General features: G+C 55.3%; 1 protein-coding gene across 1 annotated transcript; it reads right to left on the minus strand.

Annotated features, from left to right (window-relative positions):
- Positions 1–355: 355 nt before the first annotated feature.
- PTPN7 (protein tyrosine phosphatase non-receptor type 7) lies at positions 356–9,708 on the minus strand (the record flags this gene model as incomplete). The annotated part of the gene is made up of 10 exons (XM_084220604.1): positions 9,623–9,708; positions 7,805–8,033; positions 7,258–7,441; positions 6,735–6,819; positions 6,108–6,184; positions 3,537–3,674; positions 2,661–2,771; positions 1,941–2,098; positions 995–1,108; positions 356–449 (listed from the first exon to the last, which is right to left on the minus strand). The coding sequence occupies exons 2-10, from the start codon at positions 7,933–7,935 to the stop codon at positions 356–358; spliced, it is 1,092 nt and encodes a 363-aa protein (XP_084076730.1). The 5' UTR covers positions 7,936–8,033; positions 9,623–9,708.
- Between the last annotated feature and the right edge of the window lie 10,319 nt (positions 9,709–20,027).

Genomic DNA, 20,027 nt, shown 5'->3' on the forward strand with positions numbered 1-20,027 from the left:
TGGACATTTGTGTGCAGCTGAAAGGCAAACCACACTCCCAGCATCTGCCAGCTGCAGTTCCTCCACACAGCTTGCTCTTCTTGGTAAGGATCTTGCACCTCTCAAAAGCCAAAGCTGCTTTCTATGGGTGAAATCTGCCTGGAGCCAGCAGCAGCCAGTGCAGCAGCTCACCTTGCTCATCCCCAGGGTCCAAAGCCACAAAGTCGGGGTCGGCTGGGCTGTGCTCATCCCGAGGGATGCTCACCTTGCTGCTCTGTGGCCTGGCAGCATCAGGAGGGGTTTTGGTGAAGGTGTCCCCGAGGCTGGTGCAGGAGAGGTCAGAGCAGGGAGCCACAGGCCTGGTAGGAGCCCTGCACTAGTGGGCTGCCCCCTCTGGCAGCTGGGAAGCGTAGAGAGCCAGCGTGTGATGGAGGAACTGGTACTGCTCGCTCGTCTGGATCATCCCACCTCTGCAAGGGAAAGGCAGGGCCCAATGACACTTCACCAGACACAGAACCCTGCTCCTGTGCCCTGCTCCCAGGGCGCAAACATTCCTGCTTTACCAGCCACGTAAAGATGCCTCTGAAACAGGCACCAGAGCGGCCCAAAGAATAGAGGGGTTCAGAAGCATTGCTGGGCTGTTCAAAATGAGATTAGCAGCTGTTTTGGTGCTAATTTTCACCTGTACTTTTTGAAAAGTGACCTGGTGGAATGTTTCTGGATTTAGTGGCTGAGCGGGATGGGAGGAGCAGACGGCTGCCAGGTTCATTGCCCCTCTCCTCTCCCTCATGACAGAGCTACAACAGCTCTGACTGCAGAACCAGCCTGGCACTGGGAATTGTTTGCTATCCACACACCTGCATCCCCCAGGCCCCCTTCTGGTTTCCAGCAGAAATAGTGCCCGTGCCCCTTGGGATGCCCATCCCCATGTCTCTGCCACATCCCTCCCACAGCCCTGCTCTTAGGCTGGCACCCAGCAGGACCCTGCAGGGAGCCCCCTGCCCTGTGTACCCACCTGTCTATGCGCAGATGGCACACGATGCCAAGGATATCCACCTCCCCCGTGGCCTGCAGCTGCTGGCACCCGATCCTGGTGGCAATGAAGCAGCCGGTGCGGCCGATGCCCGCGCTGCAGGGCAGACACAGCTGTGAGCACCCTCAGCACCCACTGCCTGCACCTGCATTGCTGAGCTGGTGCACTCCTGGATTGTCATTTCTGCCTAGAGGGATGCTGAGGTCCTGGCCCCAGCTGCCAGACCAAGGTTCTGAGCCAGGCACCAAAAGCCACGGGCTGGGGTCACTCTGCCATGGCAGGGAGTTCTTGCTGTGTGGCACAGCCTGGCTGAGGCTGTTCTACAAACACAAAACCAGTCTTGGCCCATCCTTGCGCAGTGCAGGGGGCTCTGCAGCCCCTCCCCTCCCAGCTGGGCTCTAACCCCAGCACCAGGCTTGCATTCAGCCTGCAGCAGCACATGCTGCATGTTCCCTAGGGACAAACAGGTGCTCTGCTCCACTGTCCCCAGATTCACTCAGCAAGGAGAGAATAGGCAGAGGCCACCTCCTGCAGGGAGGGCTGTCTTGAAACATGGCTCCACATCCAAGCCACAGGCCATGCGGTGGCACAGGGAGCAGGAATGGGTCAGGTTCAAAGGGGCCAGCCACGGGGTCACCTGGTTCCATCTCCCTACTCAAGCAGGATCTTCTAGAGCTGGAGCTGTGGGTGTAGGGTGGGGCTGCTGGCTGGGTCCCAAATGCAGACCCTTCCTGCTCCCACCTTGCTGGACCCCAGTGCAGGATATGCCACTCTAATGCCAGGACAGGAGCTGCTGATTGGCACTCTGCTGGGGGGTGGCTGTGCCCTGGGATTTCTGCACCACTGTGGGACCTGTGCGTGAGGACTCCCGGGGGATTGACCCCGAGGAGGAGCACACACAGGGCTCAGGTGAGGGGCAAGCTCTTACCTGCAGTGCACCACAATGGGCCCTGGGCTGGCTGCAGTCTGCAGAGCCTCCTCCACCTTGGCCACCAGGTGCAGCAGGGGCTTGGCTGACTCAGGTGTCTGCTGGTCCGGCCAGGAGGGGAAGAGGATGTGCTTGACCTTGCGGCATTCCTTCCCAAGCTTTTCCAGCACAGGACAAAGAGAAATGGGGATGTGAGGGCACAGGCCAGATGAAACAGGGAGTTCAGCTCAGCAGAGCTCAAGCAGCCCATACCCATCTCAGCTACTCGCCTCCTGAATCCCTCTTTGAGCCTCAGCCAGACATGAGGGAGAGACCCCTGGGCCAGAGCCAAAGGATGTGTCCCATCCCAGAGGATGAGAACAGATGCAGAGTGCTCCAATTCTGCCACCAGAGTCAAGGCAAAGCAAACCAGATCCTTTAGGCTGGGGTCAGCCCAGGGTGACACATGGGGCAGAGCCCAATGACACAGTGCAAAACCACCAGGCTGGTGGGGCTCTGCCCAGCTGACCCCTTCTCCTTTGCACCCAGGGCTGGCTCCTGCTCCCTCCCAGTCTCCCCAGGCTCTGCAACCCCTCCTCTGGCAGGGCCCTACTGAGAATCATGAACCCTCCTCTTTCCTGTCACGGAGCATTGCCATCTCACCAGAGATGCCAGGGGTGTCAGGGGCACTGCTGGGCCCCAAGTCTCCCTCTGTGCCCCCAGGATGAGGGTCAGACCCACCTGGATGGAGAGATCCCGCTCCACGTACTCCACAGACTCGCTCACCCCCTGCACGTGGATGGTGAAGGGGCCATAGGTGCCCTCCTTCTCGGGCCAGTAGTGGACACATTTCTGGAGAGCAAGGCAGATTTGTGGCTGTAGAGATGCTCAAGGCACCCGAGGACCCTCCTCAAGGACGTTTGAACTGTGCTTGAGTCATTGCTCTTGAGAGGGGTCCTCACCTTGGGGGCAGTTTGGGAGTGGGGAAGGTGGAGGTAGAGTGATACAAAAAGAAAGCAAAGAGAGATCCCTATCCCTGCAACCTCTCCCATGCCCTGTCCTGACTTTCAGGCCCAAAGGATGTGTATCCCTGCTCAGCCCAGGAAGCTTCCAGATGCAGGAGGACCCAGGGCACAGGGAGAGAAGGGAGTAAGGACATGGCCAGGAAAGAGTTTCTAGCTCTCAGTTCCCCCAGGCAGGTGCTGTTGGCTCCCACCCCAGAAGCGGATGCAGTGGGCAGCAGTGCCCCTCTGGCCCCCCAGAGCTCTTCTCTGGGCTGGATCCCCTGGCTGAGATCTCTCAGAGCTCTGGGGGGCCAGAGGGGCACTGCTGCCCACTGCTCCTGCCCCATCCCTGGGGGCTGCCCTAAGCCCTTTATCCTATTATCCAGCTGGTAAAGCGTGCCCAGAGCACATAGCCCTGTGAGGAGGAAAACCAGACAGGGCACCGGGGCTGCAGCCCTGGGGATCTCCTCCTCCACTTGTGATTCATCAGGGAACCCTCTGAGACACAAGCAGAGTCAGAGGGCGCACAGCCCCACATTTGTCCTCACACAGCCTCCGCTGCCATCAGCACCCCCCTCCCGCCGTGCCCAGGGCTGGGCAGGCTCCGTGGTACCTCCTTGCGCTCCTGGAGCTCGGTGATCATGACGATGAGGGGAGCCTCCTCCTGCCACACCATCTGCCAGAAGTCGCTCACGGTGTTCAGCAGGGGGCCCTGTGTGGCGATGTACTCCCGAGGCCGCCCCGCGTAGCCCTGCCGAGCACAGCCCGTCAGGGACCCGGGCACTCCGAGGGCACCGGGGCTGCGCCCAGCTCACTCCAGCCCTCACCACGCTTTTCGCCTCCACGCTTTAGGGACTGAGCTACACGGGCTGTTTCCTACTGAACCTGTCCTTAAAATGCTTTTATAGATCAACTGAGGAGCCACCAGGCATGCCCCCCACCCCACTGGTCCCATCATCCAGGAGCAGGTCCATGCAGCTGGCCTTGCACACCCAAGGTCGCTATCAGAGTGCCAATAGCTGATGGATGCCTTGGCAAGGCAAAGCTCACACAAGGGGCTGCACTCCTCACTGTGGGAATTTCCACAAGGACAAGCAGGAATCCCTGCTTCACAGCTCCAGGCATCCTCTGTCTCCAGACACTTCTCCTGGTATAAAATTGCCAAAGGTATAGAAAATCCAGGCATTACCAGCAATCTGTTAATGGTTTGGTCTCACAGGAAGTTGCACTGGCCCAGCTAAGGGACAGGAATGTTTTCAGGAACATTTTGCAGAGCCCTATTTTCATGCCTTGAAATGATTTATTTTTCCTAGGAAACGTGATTTTCCATTCAGGAGTTTTGGGGGTGTCAACCCTGGGAATTCCACCTTCCTCCCACAGCCATGCTCAAAAATATTTCATGGAACACCTCAGCAGGAAGAGCATCAATTCCAGGAGGGGCTGATGTGATCAAACACCTGCAGAGCCCTCCCAGATTCCTGTGCCTCCCAGGCATGCCCAGGCAGGCTGAGTTGCCAATTTTCTGATGTGCCCACAAATTCCTGCACTGCTGCACCTCTGAGGAGGCAAGGGGAAGGAAGGGGTCAGGAAATACCAGCTGTACACAGGGGGGAGTGGGCACAGGTGTGTGCAGGTGTGTGTGCCACAGGGACAGGCAGTGCCTGTGCATTGCCAGCAGTCAGGTGAGGCAGAGGGCATGCAAAAAGAGGGGGAAATGTTTGAGTTCTGGATGCTGAGAGTTTTAAACTTTCTGTGCTGACAGGCACTGACCCCCAGGGGAACACTGGGGCTGTAGAGAGGGCTTCCAAAATTGATTGATAGCATTAGGATTATAAGTGTGTGTAGTTTAGTTAGCAGTGTGTAATATCACTGAGTAGAAAACTTAGAGTTTAGAGTTTTAGAATACAATAATATATATAGAACTAAATTAGAAGTTTTAAAGCAGTTACTAGTCCTTCTTCTTCGTAAGTTTAAGTAGTGTTTTGTAATTAGACAGAAAAGCCCACATTGTGGACTTTGAGTAATTATTTGAGTTATTGAGCTAAAAGTGAAAATAATTTAGGTGTCATTTCTTAATTAAATAGTTTAGCCTTAAAAGACCTTGTGAAGAAAAGCCCAGCATTCCTGGGTGTCCCACACCCCGGGGTGTAGGACAGGGTGGCAGTGTCACCTGAGGTGCAGCTGCATGCTGCCAGGCTGTCTCAGGAAGACACAGCTCCTCTGCTGCCCGTGGGCAAACTGCCCCTGGAGCTCCCAGCAGCTCTGGGCACAGTGCTCCTGTCTCAAGGAGCTTTCACCCTCCCTGCTGGGTGCTGCTGTGGGTCTGAGCCACAGGCAGTGCCAGAAAAGAAAAGCTCCTGACTGCCCTCCATCTCCACCTCCCAGGGGTTTGTGTGTCATCCCAGACAGCACTTTTTGTGGGCAGCTTTTCCAAGTCCTGCTTTCCCTCATTGCCTTACTCACAGCACCCACAGCCCCCACTCTGCTTTCCAGGCCCTGGGCAGCCCCAAGGGCAGGGTGCTGCAGTGAGATCAGTTGCTCAGCCAGAACCCTGCCTGCTGGGCAAAGCTGGCACCTGGCTCACAGAGATCCCCTTCTGGCAGAGGATGCAGCCTGGAAGGGTTTGCACAGGGATGGAATCAAAACTAGGTTGTCTAAGTAACACCCTAGGATCTGGGGATTTCTCAGTCTCTGGAAAGGAACCCTACCACGTGCCAAGCATAAGTCACACCCCATCTTCATTAGTTCCCTTCCTGGGAAAGTGCAGCAAGCTCCCTGAGCAGAGAGGAAATCCCAGGATGAGTGAGGTTTGAGGATCTCTGAGCTGCCATAACCTGCTGGCATAGCTTGCCTCCCATACCTTTGCCAGACAATGGGCCAGTGTGTGAGGAGCAGATGGAGAAGCCGCTGCAAGGGAGCCTTTTGGGGTGCTCAGTGCACCCAGGAGCTGAGAGCAGCTCCCTCGTGAGACTCTCCCACCACAGGAACAGCATACCTGCCCTGTGCAGATGGAGCCACATCTCCAGCTCCAGCAGGGGTGGCAAGTTAATTCTACTGCCCTAGGGCAGCCACAGGAGAGCAGGTGACAGTGCCCCAGCATGTGTGGCACCTGCAGTGACCCAGTGTGGCACCTGCAGCCTGATGCCCTGAGAGCCCTGGGCTGCAGCCCTGGGAGGACACTCACTGTGATGTAGTTGGCATTTATGTAGCTGTCTTCCTCCTGGCTCCCAGCCCTCCTGAGGCAGACCCGGGTCTCAGGATCTGAAAGATGTCACAGGTCTCACCCAAGGGACTGATCCTGCCCATCCTCCCTCCTCGACCTCCGGGGCTGGAGGCTGAGTCCTCCTGCTCTATGCCATGCCCAGAGCTGTCTGCACCCTCCCTCAGGCCTGTTCTTGTCCCCCTTCAGCCTCGCTCCCCTGGCAGGGCACAGCCCAAACCTGCAGGTGCCAGAGTGAGCAGGTGGGGTAACTCACCTGCAATGATCCCCTGGACATCCACAGAACCTTAAAAGATCTTGTAAAGAAAAACCCAGCATTCCTGGGTGACTAGAGCCCAGCTGAGCCCCTCCACAACACCCTCAGCCTTTACCCTCTCAGGACCATGCCCTTGGGACAAGGAAGGCCCCACGAGTGCTGCACACCTGGGTAGGAGCAGCTGCCCATGTACCTCCAGCACTGTGCACACCCCTGCAACACGGGCAGGAGGAGCAGCAACAGCACCCAGGGGAGCCCACCCCAGTGCCAGGGCTGCTCTGAGCCACCCCTCACCCACAGGCAAACGGGAGGCAAAGGGACACAGTGGCACCTACTGGGGAGAATGGTTTTGTATCTGTCCTTGAAAGCACGCCCAGGGATTTCCAGCTCCTCCGGACTCACAAAGTTGGGTGGGATTTTCTGCAGGGGGAGAAAACAGCCATGAGGAAAAGCCCATTGCTGCCACTTGTGTCCCCTGGTGGTGGCAGACCTGGCTGCCCAGCAGAGCAGAGCTGACCCTCACCCAGGGGCATCAGCAGAGATGCCAGCTCTGGGATGAGCCCTGGCTTTACTCCAGTTGTGGCAGGACTCCTTCTAGAGAGGCAGTGCTGGGAGAAGAGCATGGCATGGCAGGGCAGGACAGGGTTTTCCAGGGACCCCAACAGGAAACGTGTGCACCAAGGAGCAGGTGGCACCTGGGCACCCCTCCCCTCTGTCTGCCCACAACCCCTGCCCTCCCACTGGGGCTGTGGGGCACAGCTGGGCTCAGAGCCTGATGTTCACCCCGTCAGCCCCACCACTGCCAGCCCCTGACACCCCTCCTGTGAGGAGGGAGAGGGAAAATCATCATCATCCCACCGAGAACTCCTCTTGGAGCTGTGCCAGGCTCTGGGCGTGCTGCTGGAGCTCCTGTTTCCTCAGCACGTGGCTGGATGTCCTCAGAAACTTCAGTGTGATGTCCCGTGGCGTGCAGACAGGCTGGATGGGCTCCACGTTCGCTAGAGAGCTCATGTCCAGCACTAGTGACACATTGGAGCCCCTCCTGCAAGGCACAGGGGGCCCTGGCTGACCTACTGCCACCCTGGGACAGAAGGACAGCCCACCCCACTGCATCATCAGTTAAAACAACCCCACACTGAGCAAAGGCCAGATGGAGACCTCAGCAGATGGGGATATTGAGGAACAGGAGCTAGCTGAACATTTTATGATTGATAGCTGAACATTTTGCCTTTCTGCTGGGAAGAAAAGTCCCCTGAAGGACTGAAGGTGTTGGGATTTGTCCTGGGCTGGGTGGGGGCCAGGGCTGTCTCCACACTCAGAGCTGGCAGCTGCCTGTGCTGGCAGGAAGGAATGTCAGGGGAGCCCTGGGGTGAGCAGTGCCATGGGTACCCTGAGGCACACTCACCTCTCCTGGAGTCGCACGTGCTTCTTGGCAGGGGGACTGGGCTTGTCTGCCTTGTCCATGTCCTCTGCAGCTGTCTGGGCTGCCAGGCTGCTCCTATGAACTCTGGAGCACACCAAGCAGGCCTGGACCATGCTGCAACAACCACAGAGCCCTCGTCCTGAAGCACAGCAGGGCCACACAGGGGGCTCTCAGCTCCTGGGAGAGCATGGAGCCATCGGAGGAGAAGCAGCTGGAAAAGAAAAGTCAGATCTGAGAGACACCACAAGGCTGGATGGAGCCCCCACAGTTGGTCTGCAAGCAAGGGATGGATTTTAAGTGCTCAGTTGTCCTGGAAGCAGGAACCCCAGCCCCTGTATGCAGGCAGATATCCTGGAGAGCTGCCAGCACAGTCACCCTCGGGGATGCCTGCAGCACTGCAGCCCACACTGGTGACCCTGGGCATGGCACCAAGGGCCACCTGCCTTTCCTGAGGGGAGGACACCCACCCTGTGGTGACTGGCACAGTCTGGTTTGGGGGAGCCCCAGATGCTCCCCGCCTCCATGGAAGCACATGCCCTGTGTTCCCAGCCCTTCCCCATCACATCCCCCTGCTTCATCCTGGAGACATGGTGGGGGAATGGAAGCTGGAATGTCTGAGCACAGCAGTGACGTGAGGTGGCTGTAGCCACTGCACGGAGCCTGGCCATCTCCTGCTGCAGGGACACACAGACCAGGCACCCTCAACAGCCTCATGGCCTTGGTAAAGCCTCCTCCATCCTGCAGGTCACAGCAACGGTCGAGAGGAAACTGCTCTATCTGGGTGGTTGAGCAAAAGGCCATGGAGCAGCCCAGCTGGGGAAGGTGCCAGACATCCTCCATCACCAGCCAGGGGCTGGGGAGATGCAGGTGACACTGACTCACCCCTGGGCACAGCTCCTCATGGTGCAGGCAGCACCCTGGGATCCTGAGCCTCCTCCTCATCCCCTGCTTCCTCCATGAGCAGGAGACAGACCCAGAGCCAGGGAATGATGCAGGGTCAGAGCTCTTGGTGGGCAAAGATTGGGATCCAGGCAGCCCATCTGCTCAGGGAGGTCTTGTGGAGACTGCTGTCCACATGGTGGTTGGGAACACAGCTAGGGTAGGAGCTGCTCCCCAGGATTCCCTGCTGCCCAGCGGCATTTCTGGGAGTGGCAATGCCACCACTGCCACTCTCACCATCCCCATGCCCCTGCAGGGAGTTCTCAGTCCAGGCAGGACAAGAGCAGCTGCTGACCGGACACAGCCCAGGCTCCCATCCCAGTCCAGCCAGGAAACACCTGGGAGATGCCAGGGAAGCACCTCAGCTCCCATGGTGTGTCCAGCATCCCAGCCTGCTTGGCACTGCCATCCACGCACACATGCCCACCGCCCCTGGCACAGGCCTGGCGCTGCCCGGGGGCTCTCCTGCCCATCCTGGCACTGCCCGGGGGCTCTCCTGCCCAGCCTGGTGCCCTGGGGGCTGTCCTGGGGGCTCTCCTGCCCATCCTAGCACTGCCCTGGGGGCTCTCCTGCCCATCCTGGCACTGCCTGGGGGCTCTCCTGCCTATCCTAGCACTGCCTGGGGGCTCTCCTGCCCATCCTAGCACTGCCCTGGGGGCTCTCCTGCCCATCCTGGCACTGCCTGGGGGCTCTCCTGCCCATCCTAGCACTGCCCTGGGGGCTCTCCTGCCCAGCCTGGCACTGCCTGGGGGCTCTCCTGCCCAGCCTGGTGCCCTGGGGGCTGTCCTGGGGGCTGTCCTGCCCATCCTGGCACTGCCTGGGGGCTCTCCTGCCCAGCCTGGTGCCCTAGGAGCTGCCTACCTGCTGCCCCTGTGGCGAGGGCTCCTCGGTCCCGGCCCAGGCCCGCGGGCACCGCGCGCTCGGCCTGACAGCAGGGTTTGAAAGTGTTCAGGAAGCCGCTTATCAAAGGAGCTGCTGCCTCTGCTGCTTCCTCTCCCTCCTTCTCCCCCACCCCGGCAGCCGCCCACACACATACCGGCCACATCTCCGCCGCTCGGCCCTGCCCGCCCGGCCCTGCTCCCCCCGGCCCGCCTGCCCCGGGCACGGCCCGGCCTCCCCGGAGCCCCGGGTGGCTCCACACGGGGTGCTGGGGTGAGCTCCATGGCCTCTGTGACACGCCATGGCCAGCCCTGGTGCCACCCACGGGGCACGGAGGGATGGGCAGGAGCCTGCCATGGGGGCAGGAGGCGTGAGGCGGGTTGCTTGGCATGGTGCAGTGGGGCTGCTCTGGGGGCACCACACTCCACAGCCCCTCAGGAGGCCAGGACGAATCCTCCCACGCTGCAATGAATCCTCCCACGCTGCAATGAATCCTCCCACGCTGCAATGAATCCTCCAGCCTGCTGTCCTCTCGCCCAGGCCGTGCCCTGGCTGTTCCCCATCCCCCTGGCATGTGCCAGGGCTCGCTCAGTGCCTCCCACCCTCGGTGCCTGCCCGTGCGCTCCTTGTGCCACCCCACTGTCCCAGCCCCTGCCCGCGTGGGGACACCCCCTGCACCCTCCACCACCCCTGGGTACCTCAGGGTAGGACAGGTGGGCTCCCCCTCCCCAGCAGGGAAGGGCAGGGGCGTATTTGGAGTCGCAGGTCCCCGGGGCCTGGCTCAGGTAGGCCAGGTCTGCCCCTGGGACACTGCACATCCTTCCTGACACATCCCCACTGCTCTTCCTGTTTGCTCGTGCGGGGCTCTGCACGCTTCCTTCCTCCTCAGCCCTCACCCTGCCGTGCTGCAGCAGCTCCTGCTGCACCCCAACAGCCCCACGGACCCCAAACCATTCCCTGTATCTGCTCCAAGGGCTGCTCTGGCCACAGCCATGCCAGCCCAGCTCACTGAGATGACTGTGCTGTCACCTCACCAGAGAGCTGCGTGTCTGTGCACACTTCCCTGGGCAGCCCTGCCAGTGCCACCCAGTGCCACCCAGTGCCACCCAAGGGCTAGGATATCAGAGGGCCCAAGCTCCACAGCAAAGCGCTGGGCTTGGCCAGCAGCAGAACAGCCTTATCCTGGAGAAAAAGCCACCAGCACCCCTGGCATACCTGCAGATCCTAGAGTAGCCAGATGACAGACTGAAGAATTCTCTGTGCCGTGTGTAGGATGAGAGCACATCTATAAGACCTGGAGGCAGCCCCACCACACACTGCCCTTCCTTCCCACTGTCCCTGACAGAGCTCAGGAATTGCTGGGATGACCAGCACTGCAGGACTAAACAAGGTGTCTGCAGAAACTTGCTCCCAGTAGGAACCAGAACAAACAAACAAGGATCTGTGCTGGACCACAGGCTGCCAGACATGCAGACACTTCCTGAGGCTGAGACTGTGTCTGTGCTCTAAGTGTGGAGGCCACCTGTCCCATCTGGGTGTCTTTGAGCTTAAGGGGTTCCTGATGATAGAGTGTCTCAGGTTGGAAATAGGGGTGTGTGTTCTATCATCATCTGTCAGAGCTGGGCAGTTCATGGGGCAGTTTTCTTTATCTCTCTCACAGCCCATCCTCCCTCCAGGAGATCTCTTCTGTCCATGGCCACTGAGTGTCCCTGCAGGGCTGATCAAATTCCATCATCCCATGGGGAGATGCTCTGCCCAGGGCAGAGCCAAGCATTCCTACCTGGATACAATCTGAGATTTCAAGCATTCCTACCTGGATACAATCTGCCCTGGAACAGCACAGCAGCCTTTGCCCCCTGCATTCCCAGAGGAGCAGCTTTCTCCTGCCCTGCATTCCCAGAGGGAGAGCAGGCCCATCTCCAGCAGCCCTGTAGCTGCAGAGGAAAACTCCCCCCTTGTGCAGGATCCTGCTGCAGCAGAACCACAGCTGGCACTGCAGGAGGGCTGAGCCCCCATGGGATGGGGCTGTGCCCCTACCCTGACACACAGGGGGTCAAGTTGCATTCTGACTCTGGCAGCGGTTTTTCTTTGTTTTACTGCATTTGTATTTTTAATTTTCCTAGTAAAGAACTGTTATTCCTACTGCCGTATTTTTGCCTGAGAGCCCCTTAATTTCAAAATTATAATCATTCAGAGGGAGGGGGTTTGCATTTTCAATTTCAAGGAAGGCTCCTGCTCTCCTTAGCAGACACCTGGCTTTTCAAACCAAGACATTCCTCTTGCCAGGTGCTGCCTTGGTTATGAAATGCCCCTGCATGCTGCAGAAAAGATGATGATGCACTTCCTTTGCAAAATGGTTTATTTGGTTCCACTTGAATTTGGTCATGACACAGGACCCCACTCAAGGTAAAAAGGGGAAGCTGAGATGCTGGGATGCAGTGTATCCTCTGTCTCTGAAGCATCACAACACCAAGGTCCTCATGCTCAGTGATGTCCTCAGAAAAGCCTTGCAGCACTTTCCCTCTGCTTCTCACTGAGCTCCCCATGCGGCTGGCTTGGCCCTGCCAGTCACACACCTGCCTGTGCCAGCTGCAGCTAAGCAGGACACCCAGGATGTAGCCTCTGGAAACTACACCTGGCCCCTGGGGCTGCTCCTTATGCAGAAAACTTCAGTGGAGACTGAAGGTACTGTCCTGGGCATGGAAATCACCCAGGCTAGGAGGAATGCAGTAGGGATGTTGTGTGGGGGTGTGCCATGGCCCAAGCTCCTAGGAGCAGAGAAGATTTCCCTGCTGAAATGTCCTGACCCTTACACACCTCTGATGGTGCACAGCTGGAGCCCAGTGTGCTCCCACCTGTCAGCATGGCTGCTCTTCCTCCCCTCTGCCAAAGCACCGGCATGCTGAGGAGCTGCATGTGAAGGGAGAGCATGGGAGGGGACACAGACCTGTGGAGACCACAGCAGGAAAATGAAGGTGCTGGTGGAAAATGAGGCATGAGCTGGTAGAGAGAGACTGGATGTGAGGCAGACCAGGAGCAGAGGGAGTCAGAATACACTGCGTGACCCAGGGCATTTTTCAGTTCTCAGTGCCACTGGGCAGCAAGCTGTCCCCTGTGCCTTGCTGCACCCACCTAGGTCTGCTGCCCTCCTGGGACTGAGCCCTGCCCCTCCTGCCCGCTGGGCACACAGCAGGTGCACACCCACACCTGCAGGTGTCCCTGGTCACTCGTCAGTGCCCATCCCTGCTGGTGGGCACAGACCTCAAGCAGGGATGTCCAGAGATGCCCTCCCTCCTTCCATCCCTCCCCTGGAATGCACCTTTGGGCACATCACTTCTGGCCACCTCTGAGCCCCTGCTTGGAGCAGGATGCTGCCAGCTGGCTCCTCCTGAGGGACCTCCTGGCTGGGCTCACAGAGGGGTGTGAGCAGTGGGGAGCAGAGAGCTGGGAGGTGCTCTGGCCAGGACTGTGCCTTTCCTGTGCAGCCCTGCTTGTCCCATGTCACATCACCTGCTCTGTAGCAGCTGCATCAGGCTGGCCTGGGGAGCAGAGCTGCTGGATCCTACAAGCAGGGACTGCTGGGGCCAGGGTGGACCTGGCTTTGAGGGGAGACAGTGTCCAGGCTGGGGGCAGATCCCAGCCCAGGGTCACTTTGCTGTAAGAACAGGACCAGGACACCAGGACAGCCACTGCAGCCTGGTGTGAGTGAAAAGGAACATGACAGTGTCCAGGGACAAAGCCCAGGAAGCAGCACTGAAGGAAATGGCTCCAGGCAGGTCACTGCTGTGCCTCTCACTTTCCTGCCTCCCTCTCCTGGTGGAGAGGGACTGGTGAGGTCCCAGAACAGGAACATCCCTTGTCCCCCAGCATTCCTTTCTGCTCTGACCTTGGTGGCAGTGGGGTGTCAGGGGTGATGGTGATGCCCAGAGTGGTGCTGGGGGGGTTGCTGATGGAGGGATGCACATGGAGGGAAGAGTCCCAGCTGTTACCATGCCAGCCATTCACCCTGGCCCAACCAGGGATGTGCCAAACATGGGATCCCCTGTGTCCTCTGTCCATGGACATCTGTGCATGAGGATTATCTGTTGGGATGTAAGGACTAGAGAGGTCTGTGGCACAGTCTCAGGGGCCTTGAAGAGTCCTTATAGGTGTGGCTTTATTTTCAGCAAGATATAGGGTCCCTATGGAGTTGGTGCTCTGGAAAGGAAGATCTGGATTTGTCCCTGACTGGTGCTTGCTGTTTGTTCATTTGCATTTTAAAACTCCTCTTCCATGGGGTCATCTTGCACCTCTGGCCATGATTTCATAGCCAGTTCCCTCTGTGCAAAGAGCACCTTCCAGCTCCAGACTGGGACCTGTTTTCCCACTAATGACCAGCCAATCCTTATGCCCATTTCTCCCCCCCATCCTCCTGGGGGTGGGCTCCCTCACCCAGCCTCCCTGCCCTGATCCACGCCTCAGCACCTTTCCACCCTCTCCTCACAGCACTGCAGCCCCAAAGTCACCTCAGCCCGCGCAGGTACAGAGCTGGCACCCAGAGCACAGACACTGCCCAACACTTTCACTCCCCAGGGCTGCCACGGCTTTGTCCCACCAGGCCCTGTCACCTCTGGGTCCGGCGCTCAGGAAGGGACGGTTCTGCTTCCGTCGGCACGGCTGGCAGTCAGGATGTCCTGCAGGCTGCTGGAAATGAGCCCATCTCCTCCGCTGCCTGAACATCGCTCGCAGGCTTGAAGGTGAAGCAGCTGCCTGGGGACTGAGCAGGCTCTGTGCAAGCTGCCGGCAGGGCACAGGAGGAGGAGGAGGACGGTGCAGCCATGCCGAGCATCCCGCAGAGCCGCCCGGGGGGCAGCGAGCCCTCGGCACCTCACCTGTGTCCGTGTCTCCCGCCCGCCGGCCGGGGGCCAGGCGCTGCCCGGCGGCCGAGGGCAGCAGCCCCGCCGATGGCTTCTCCCGAGAGCCGCTTCTCGCTGTTCCAGCGTCCTCCGGGGGAGCGCGTTCCCAAGGACAGCCCCGCAGGAGCATCCTCCGGGCGGGCTGCGGAGCTCAGCGCTCAGCGCAGCGCTGCCTGCGAGCCCGGAGCCCCGGCATCCCCCCGGGACCGAGCTGATCCCGGCGGATCTGCGACCGTTCCCCCGTGGCAGGTGCCGGTCTGGGCAGAGTTTGGTCCTGCTGTGCCTGGCTGGAGCCGGGAGAAATTAAGCAATTGCTTGTTTGTTTTGCCAAGGCACTGCCGCTGGTGCTGCCAACCCCTGGGCTTCTGCCCTCTCCTCAAGGAGAACCAGAGGAAGACTTTAGGACCTGGATTTCCTGCTTAACTCTGGATTGTTTTCTTTGAATCACTCGGTTTGTTCAGGCTACAGAAGAGGAGACTCAGGGGAGACCTTGCTAAGCTCTTCAACATCCTCTTGAGGGGCAGCTCCAGTCTCTGCTCTCTCTGACCAGTTACAGGACTAGAGGAAACAGCTGGTTCTGTGTCACAGGAGGTTTAAATGATAAAAGGAAAAATGTTTTCACCTAAAGGATGGTTGAGCACCGGAGTGGGATCCCCTGGGAAGCAGTCCCAGCTCGAAACCTGTCTGAGCTCCAGGAGCATTTGCACAAAGATGTCAGACACAGAGTGGGATTGTGGGGTGTCTGTGCAGGGCCAGGCGTTGGACTTGATAACCCCGATGGATTCCTTCCAACTCAGCATATTCTGTGGTTCTATGCCTGCTGAGTAGAATCATGCTTGGTTCCTGGAATTAGGCATTCTGCCATATCTCCTGCAAACAAGCTGAGCTTTCCTCTAAACTTGCCAACAGAACAGCAGAGCTGGGCTGCACCAGCACCACTGGGCTGGGCTAACACTGATGCAGAGCTGGTGCTGCTGTGGACTAAAGAAAGTGCCTTGGCACAGGAACAGTTCCCCTGGGAAAGGTGATCTCCCAGGGTGAATGTGCCTTATATCAGCTTGGTTTGTTCCTCTCCTCATGTGGGAAGAAGCTTCCCCTGTTCATTTTACAGTGGATGACAGTTCCTAAGCCAGGTGTAGAGAATCAGGAAATGACAGAAACATTAAGGTTGAAAAATCCCTCTAAGATCATTAAGTCCAACCATTAACTGACCACTGCCATGTTCACCACTAAATTATGTCCCCAGAGGGTGAGGGTAAAGGGGATCTAAGCCAACACATGGCACCAGTCCTCAAAGGTGCTGAGACTTTGACACTCTAGCCAACAAATGCCAGTGGAGAAGCCACAGAGGGCCAGCAGGGGCCACAGAATGACCTGGTTACCAGGACAGCCTGCTGGGGACACACATCCATGTGTCACTTGAGTTTGTCCTGTGCCTTCCTGGGTGCCTCCAAGAGAGCAGTGCTTTTAGAAATGCTGTCTGGAAAATGCTGTGTGCTTTGGTTTGTCTTGGGGAGAGTAGGCCTTGCTTGGACACTTGTGGGCTGGCCAGGAGGCACACACATCCTCTCGGGAGGCTCCAGGACCCAGAACTGCCGGCAAAAAGAAGTCTCCCAGGAACAGGACAGCCCCCAGCTCCTCTCTGTCCTCACAGCACACAGGGCAAAGCAGGTCTTGTGGGAATCCATAAAATCAGAGGGTTTTGGGAAAGCTGCAAAAGGCAGGCCTCAGAGACAGCAGAACTGAAATTAGAGCTAAGCAGTAGCCATAAGGTTTGTTAGCAGAAAAATTACATGAGAAGTAGAAAGTGAGGACAAATAGAACAATGGTCTGTGTATTAATGCTTGTCTAGAATAACTCCCTAAGCTACAGAAAATCTATCTAGTGAGATATTAGGAAGTTCTAAGCTTAATAATGGAGCTCTGTGCATTGTGTTTTAAGGCTTACAAGCAGGTACTGTATTTGAAATAAGCAAGCATTTTTTTAACCAAAGGTACACGTGCTTATAGTGGGGGATAGAACTACTGTCAGTGTGCTTTTGCTTTGTGTGATTGGTCAAAAAACTTAAGATGTAAGTTGTAACACTGAGTTCTGTGTCTGCTGCCTGGGATGTGGGCTGCTGGCATCTTCTCATTGTCATAACTATGTAATGAGACTGATGCAGGAAAATAAAAAAAGCTTGAAACACATTCCTAGCAGTTTCATCCTATTTGTGATTTGTACATAGACCCCCTGACCAGCAAGAGGTCTCAGTGAAAAAGGCACAGAAAAGCCTGAAAATCCTCATCATGTTATTCCTGTCCTGGGTGCCTCGGCACGCTGCTGTAGCTGGATTCCCCCAGGAATGCTGGGGGACAAGGGATGCTCCTGTTCTGCCCTGCTGCCCCAGTTCCTGGGCTGCTTCCTCAAGGGGACACCGAGCCTGGTGACCTCTCAGCAGTACCATTATCAGTGACAGGAAACGAGCTGGGCAGGAGGGGCAGCAGACAGAGCCCCAGAGAGAAAGGAAGCGGTTAGACAGCTGTCACTGCTGCACGAGGAGCTGCGCCCACGCACCCAGGGGCACGGAACGGCGCTGCCCTGTGTGATGTGTGCTATCCAATAGCTCCTGCTAAAGGAAAGTAAAACCACGGCATCTTGTTGTTCCAGACTGCAAGGCAAGATGTATTCTATTACCATCTGTATGGCAGTTGTCTTGTGTCAAGTGGGCAGTTTGCCTTATCTCTCTCTGAGTGATCACAATCATTCCTCCCTCTGCGGGGGTGGGGGTGGGGGGGCATCTGCTGATAAGAGGCCATTGAATGTCCCTGCATGGCTGATAAGAGCCACAGCATCCCCCTGGGAGATGTGAGCCCAGAGGGAAGAGCCAAGCATTCCTACCCAGATATAATCTGAGATTCTGGAACACCAGCACGGCTTCTCCACTGGATTCCCAGAGGAACAGCAGCTGCCTCTGCCCCTGGATCTTCAGAGGCAGACTGCACCTTTCTCCAGGATCCCTGCTCCAGCAGAACCACCCCTGGCACTGCAGGAGGACTGAGCCACAATTCCAATGGGACTGCTGCCCACAGGGCATCAGGTTGTGGTCTGACTCTGTCAGTGTTGTTTTAGTTTACTGCATTGTTTATTTTATCCTTTTATTTTCTTCCCTATTAAAGAACTGTTATTTCCTGCTCCCATAATTTTTGTTGCCTGAGAGCCCCTTAATTTAAAATTTATAGCAATTTGGTGGGGGGGGGGTTTAATTTTCTCCATTTCAGGGGAGGCTCCTGCCCTCCTTAGCAGGCATCTGGCTTTCCAAACCAAGACACTTGTGTACCAAACCAGTGTCAGGCAACAAGCAGTAATAGACTGTGATAAAGAATGCAGATTCCAACACCAGGAGGACACTGTCTATGGGGATGTATATTTCAAGGGATTTCTTTCCATCTGACAGGACCTCAGCAGGAGGCATTTGATAGGCATCATCAGAAGTTTATCCCAGAAAGTTTTCACCTGACAGGATTCCAGCAATTATCCATTGGTTCTGGGAAACGTGGCAGCAAGAAAGAAAAACTACAATAATATGCTAAAATATGCTAAAGAAGAGCTCCTTCCAGAGCTCAAAAGACTGAATGAAACAGATCCCTTAGAAATGACATTTTGGAGACCCATGGGGACTTTGGTGTGATAGAGGCCAAATCCTGAGTCTCCCCGACCCTGATTGCCTGGCTCAGAGTTGAAGTTGCTTGTGGCCTTTTCCAAATTTATACTTTGATAATTTATTAATTTCCTAATTATTCATTTATAACACCCTGTTACAGTCATATTTTCTGGAAAAATCTCTTCATCCGGGATTTTCTCCTGGGAAGCTGAGAAGCCTCAGAGAAAAAGGAAAACAATAATTATCTGATTTGTTTCTCCTGTGTTTTGCTCGTTTAGAATATGTTTAGAGAATGCTTACTAACAGGTGGTTGTTTCATTAGTTTCATGTGAATTGTTTTGATTTATCGGCCAATTAGTGCCAAGCTGCGTCGAGGCTCTGGAAAGAGTCACGAGTTTTCATTATTATCTTTTTAGCCTTCTGTCTGTATCCTTTCTGTATTCTTTAGTATAGTTTAGTTTAGTATTCTTTAATATAATATAGTATCATAAGATAATAAATTATCCTTCTAAAATCATAGAGTCAAATTCATCATTCCTTCCTGCCATGAGACACCCCACAAATACAATCCTGCTCTCCTGCAGGCTGGGCTGCTCTGGGATCTCCAGGGAGAGTTTGTGATGAAGGCACACATTGGAACCCTGGCTACTGCTGAGAATTTCAGACTTTCTGTGCTGGCAGGCACTGACCCCCAAGAGAACTCTGCATTGACCTGAGGCCGTGGAGAAACTTCCAAAATGGAATGACAGAACTGGGATTGTGGGTGTGGAGTTTGGGTAGAAGTGTGTGATATCACAGGGTGGCAAACTTAAGAGTCTAAGGTTTTGGAATATAGTAATATAGTAATATAGATAAAGCAAGATGGAGGTTTTAAAGCAGAGGCTGTTCTTTCTTCTTCATCTTATCCTTCATAAGTTTAAGTAGTATTGTGTAATTAGTTAAAAAAGTCCACATTGCAGGCCACAGGTATTTAGTTATTAGTAAATGAGTTATTACTAATTAATTATCAATTATTATCAGTATTAATTATTAATTTTTATTAATTATTTTAAAAATAAAAATAATTTAAGTGTCATTTCTTAATTAGACAGGTTATCCTTGAACAGCCTTGTAGAGAGACAGGGCTCCATTTTTAGTTTGTTCGAGTGAAGTGCTGTAGAACTCAGGGTTTGTGAGACTGGGACAGAGATAAGAACTAATAAACATCTGAGTCCCAACAAAAAAATCACACATTTAATCCTGACCCTAGCAAAAAGAATTTAAAACTCAACAGGCACAGATGCTCTCTAGGCTTTGACAGCAGCTAGAAAGGTGCTTAAAATAGCCCATTCTCAGCCAGAGAATCTGCTGCAGAAATAGGTGTGGAGTCTGGCCAATGGCAAGTTGTGGGAATTGGAAAAACAGAAACTTCTACAGATACTGGAGGATTTGTTTTGTTATAAAAAGTTATTAAACTTAAAAGTTAAACTCTCATAACTTTATTAAAAGTTATAATAAAAGCACATGTGTATATCTGAGTTAGAAGCCCATTGAATAAAAATAGCAGTAATGCAATAATACAGTATAAGTAAGTAAAAGTGATGAGCTTAAAAAAAAATAAACCCTGTAGCAGCTATCTATTAGTTTTAAAAGTTATATATTACCTTATAACAAAGAAACTTGTGACTACTTTAAACTATAACCAAATACTTATTCCTTTAAAATCTCACAAACTCTGAGACTAATATTTATCTAAACAATAAATCATTCTTAACCAAAAATAATCCCATCCCTTCATTACTAACAACAACAACAATAACAAGTGAGTCACTGCTCAGGGGTTAAGATTCTTGACCTTGCTAAGGACAGA

Source organism: Fringilla coelebs (genome assembly GCF_963513975.1).
Source record: "Fringilla coelebs genome assembly, chromosome: 23".
In the NCBI taxonomy this organism is placed as follows: domain Eukaryota; kingdom Metazoa; phylum Chordata; class Aves; order Passeriformes; family Fringillidae; genus Fringilla; species Fringilla coelebs.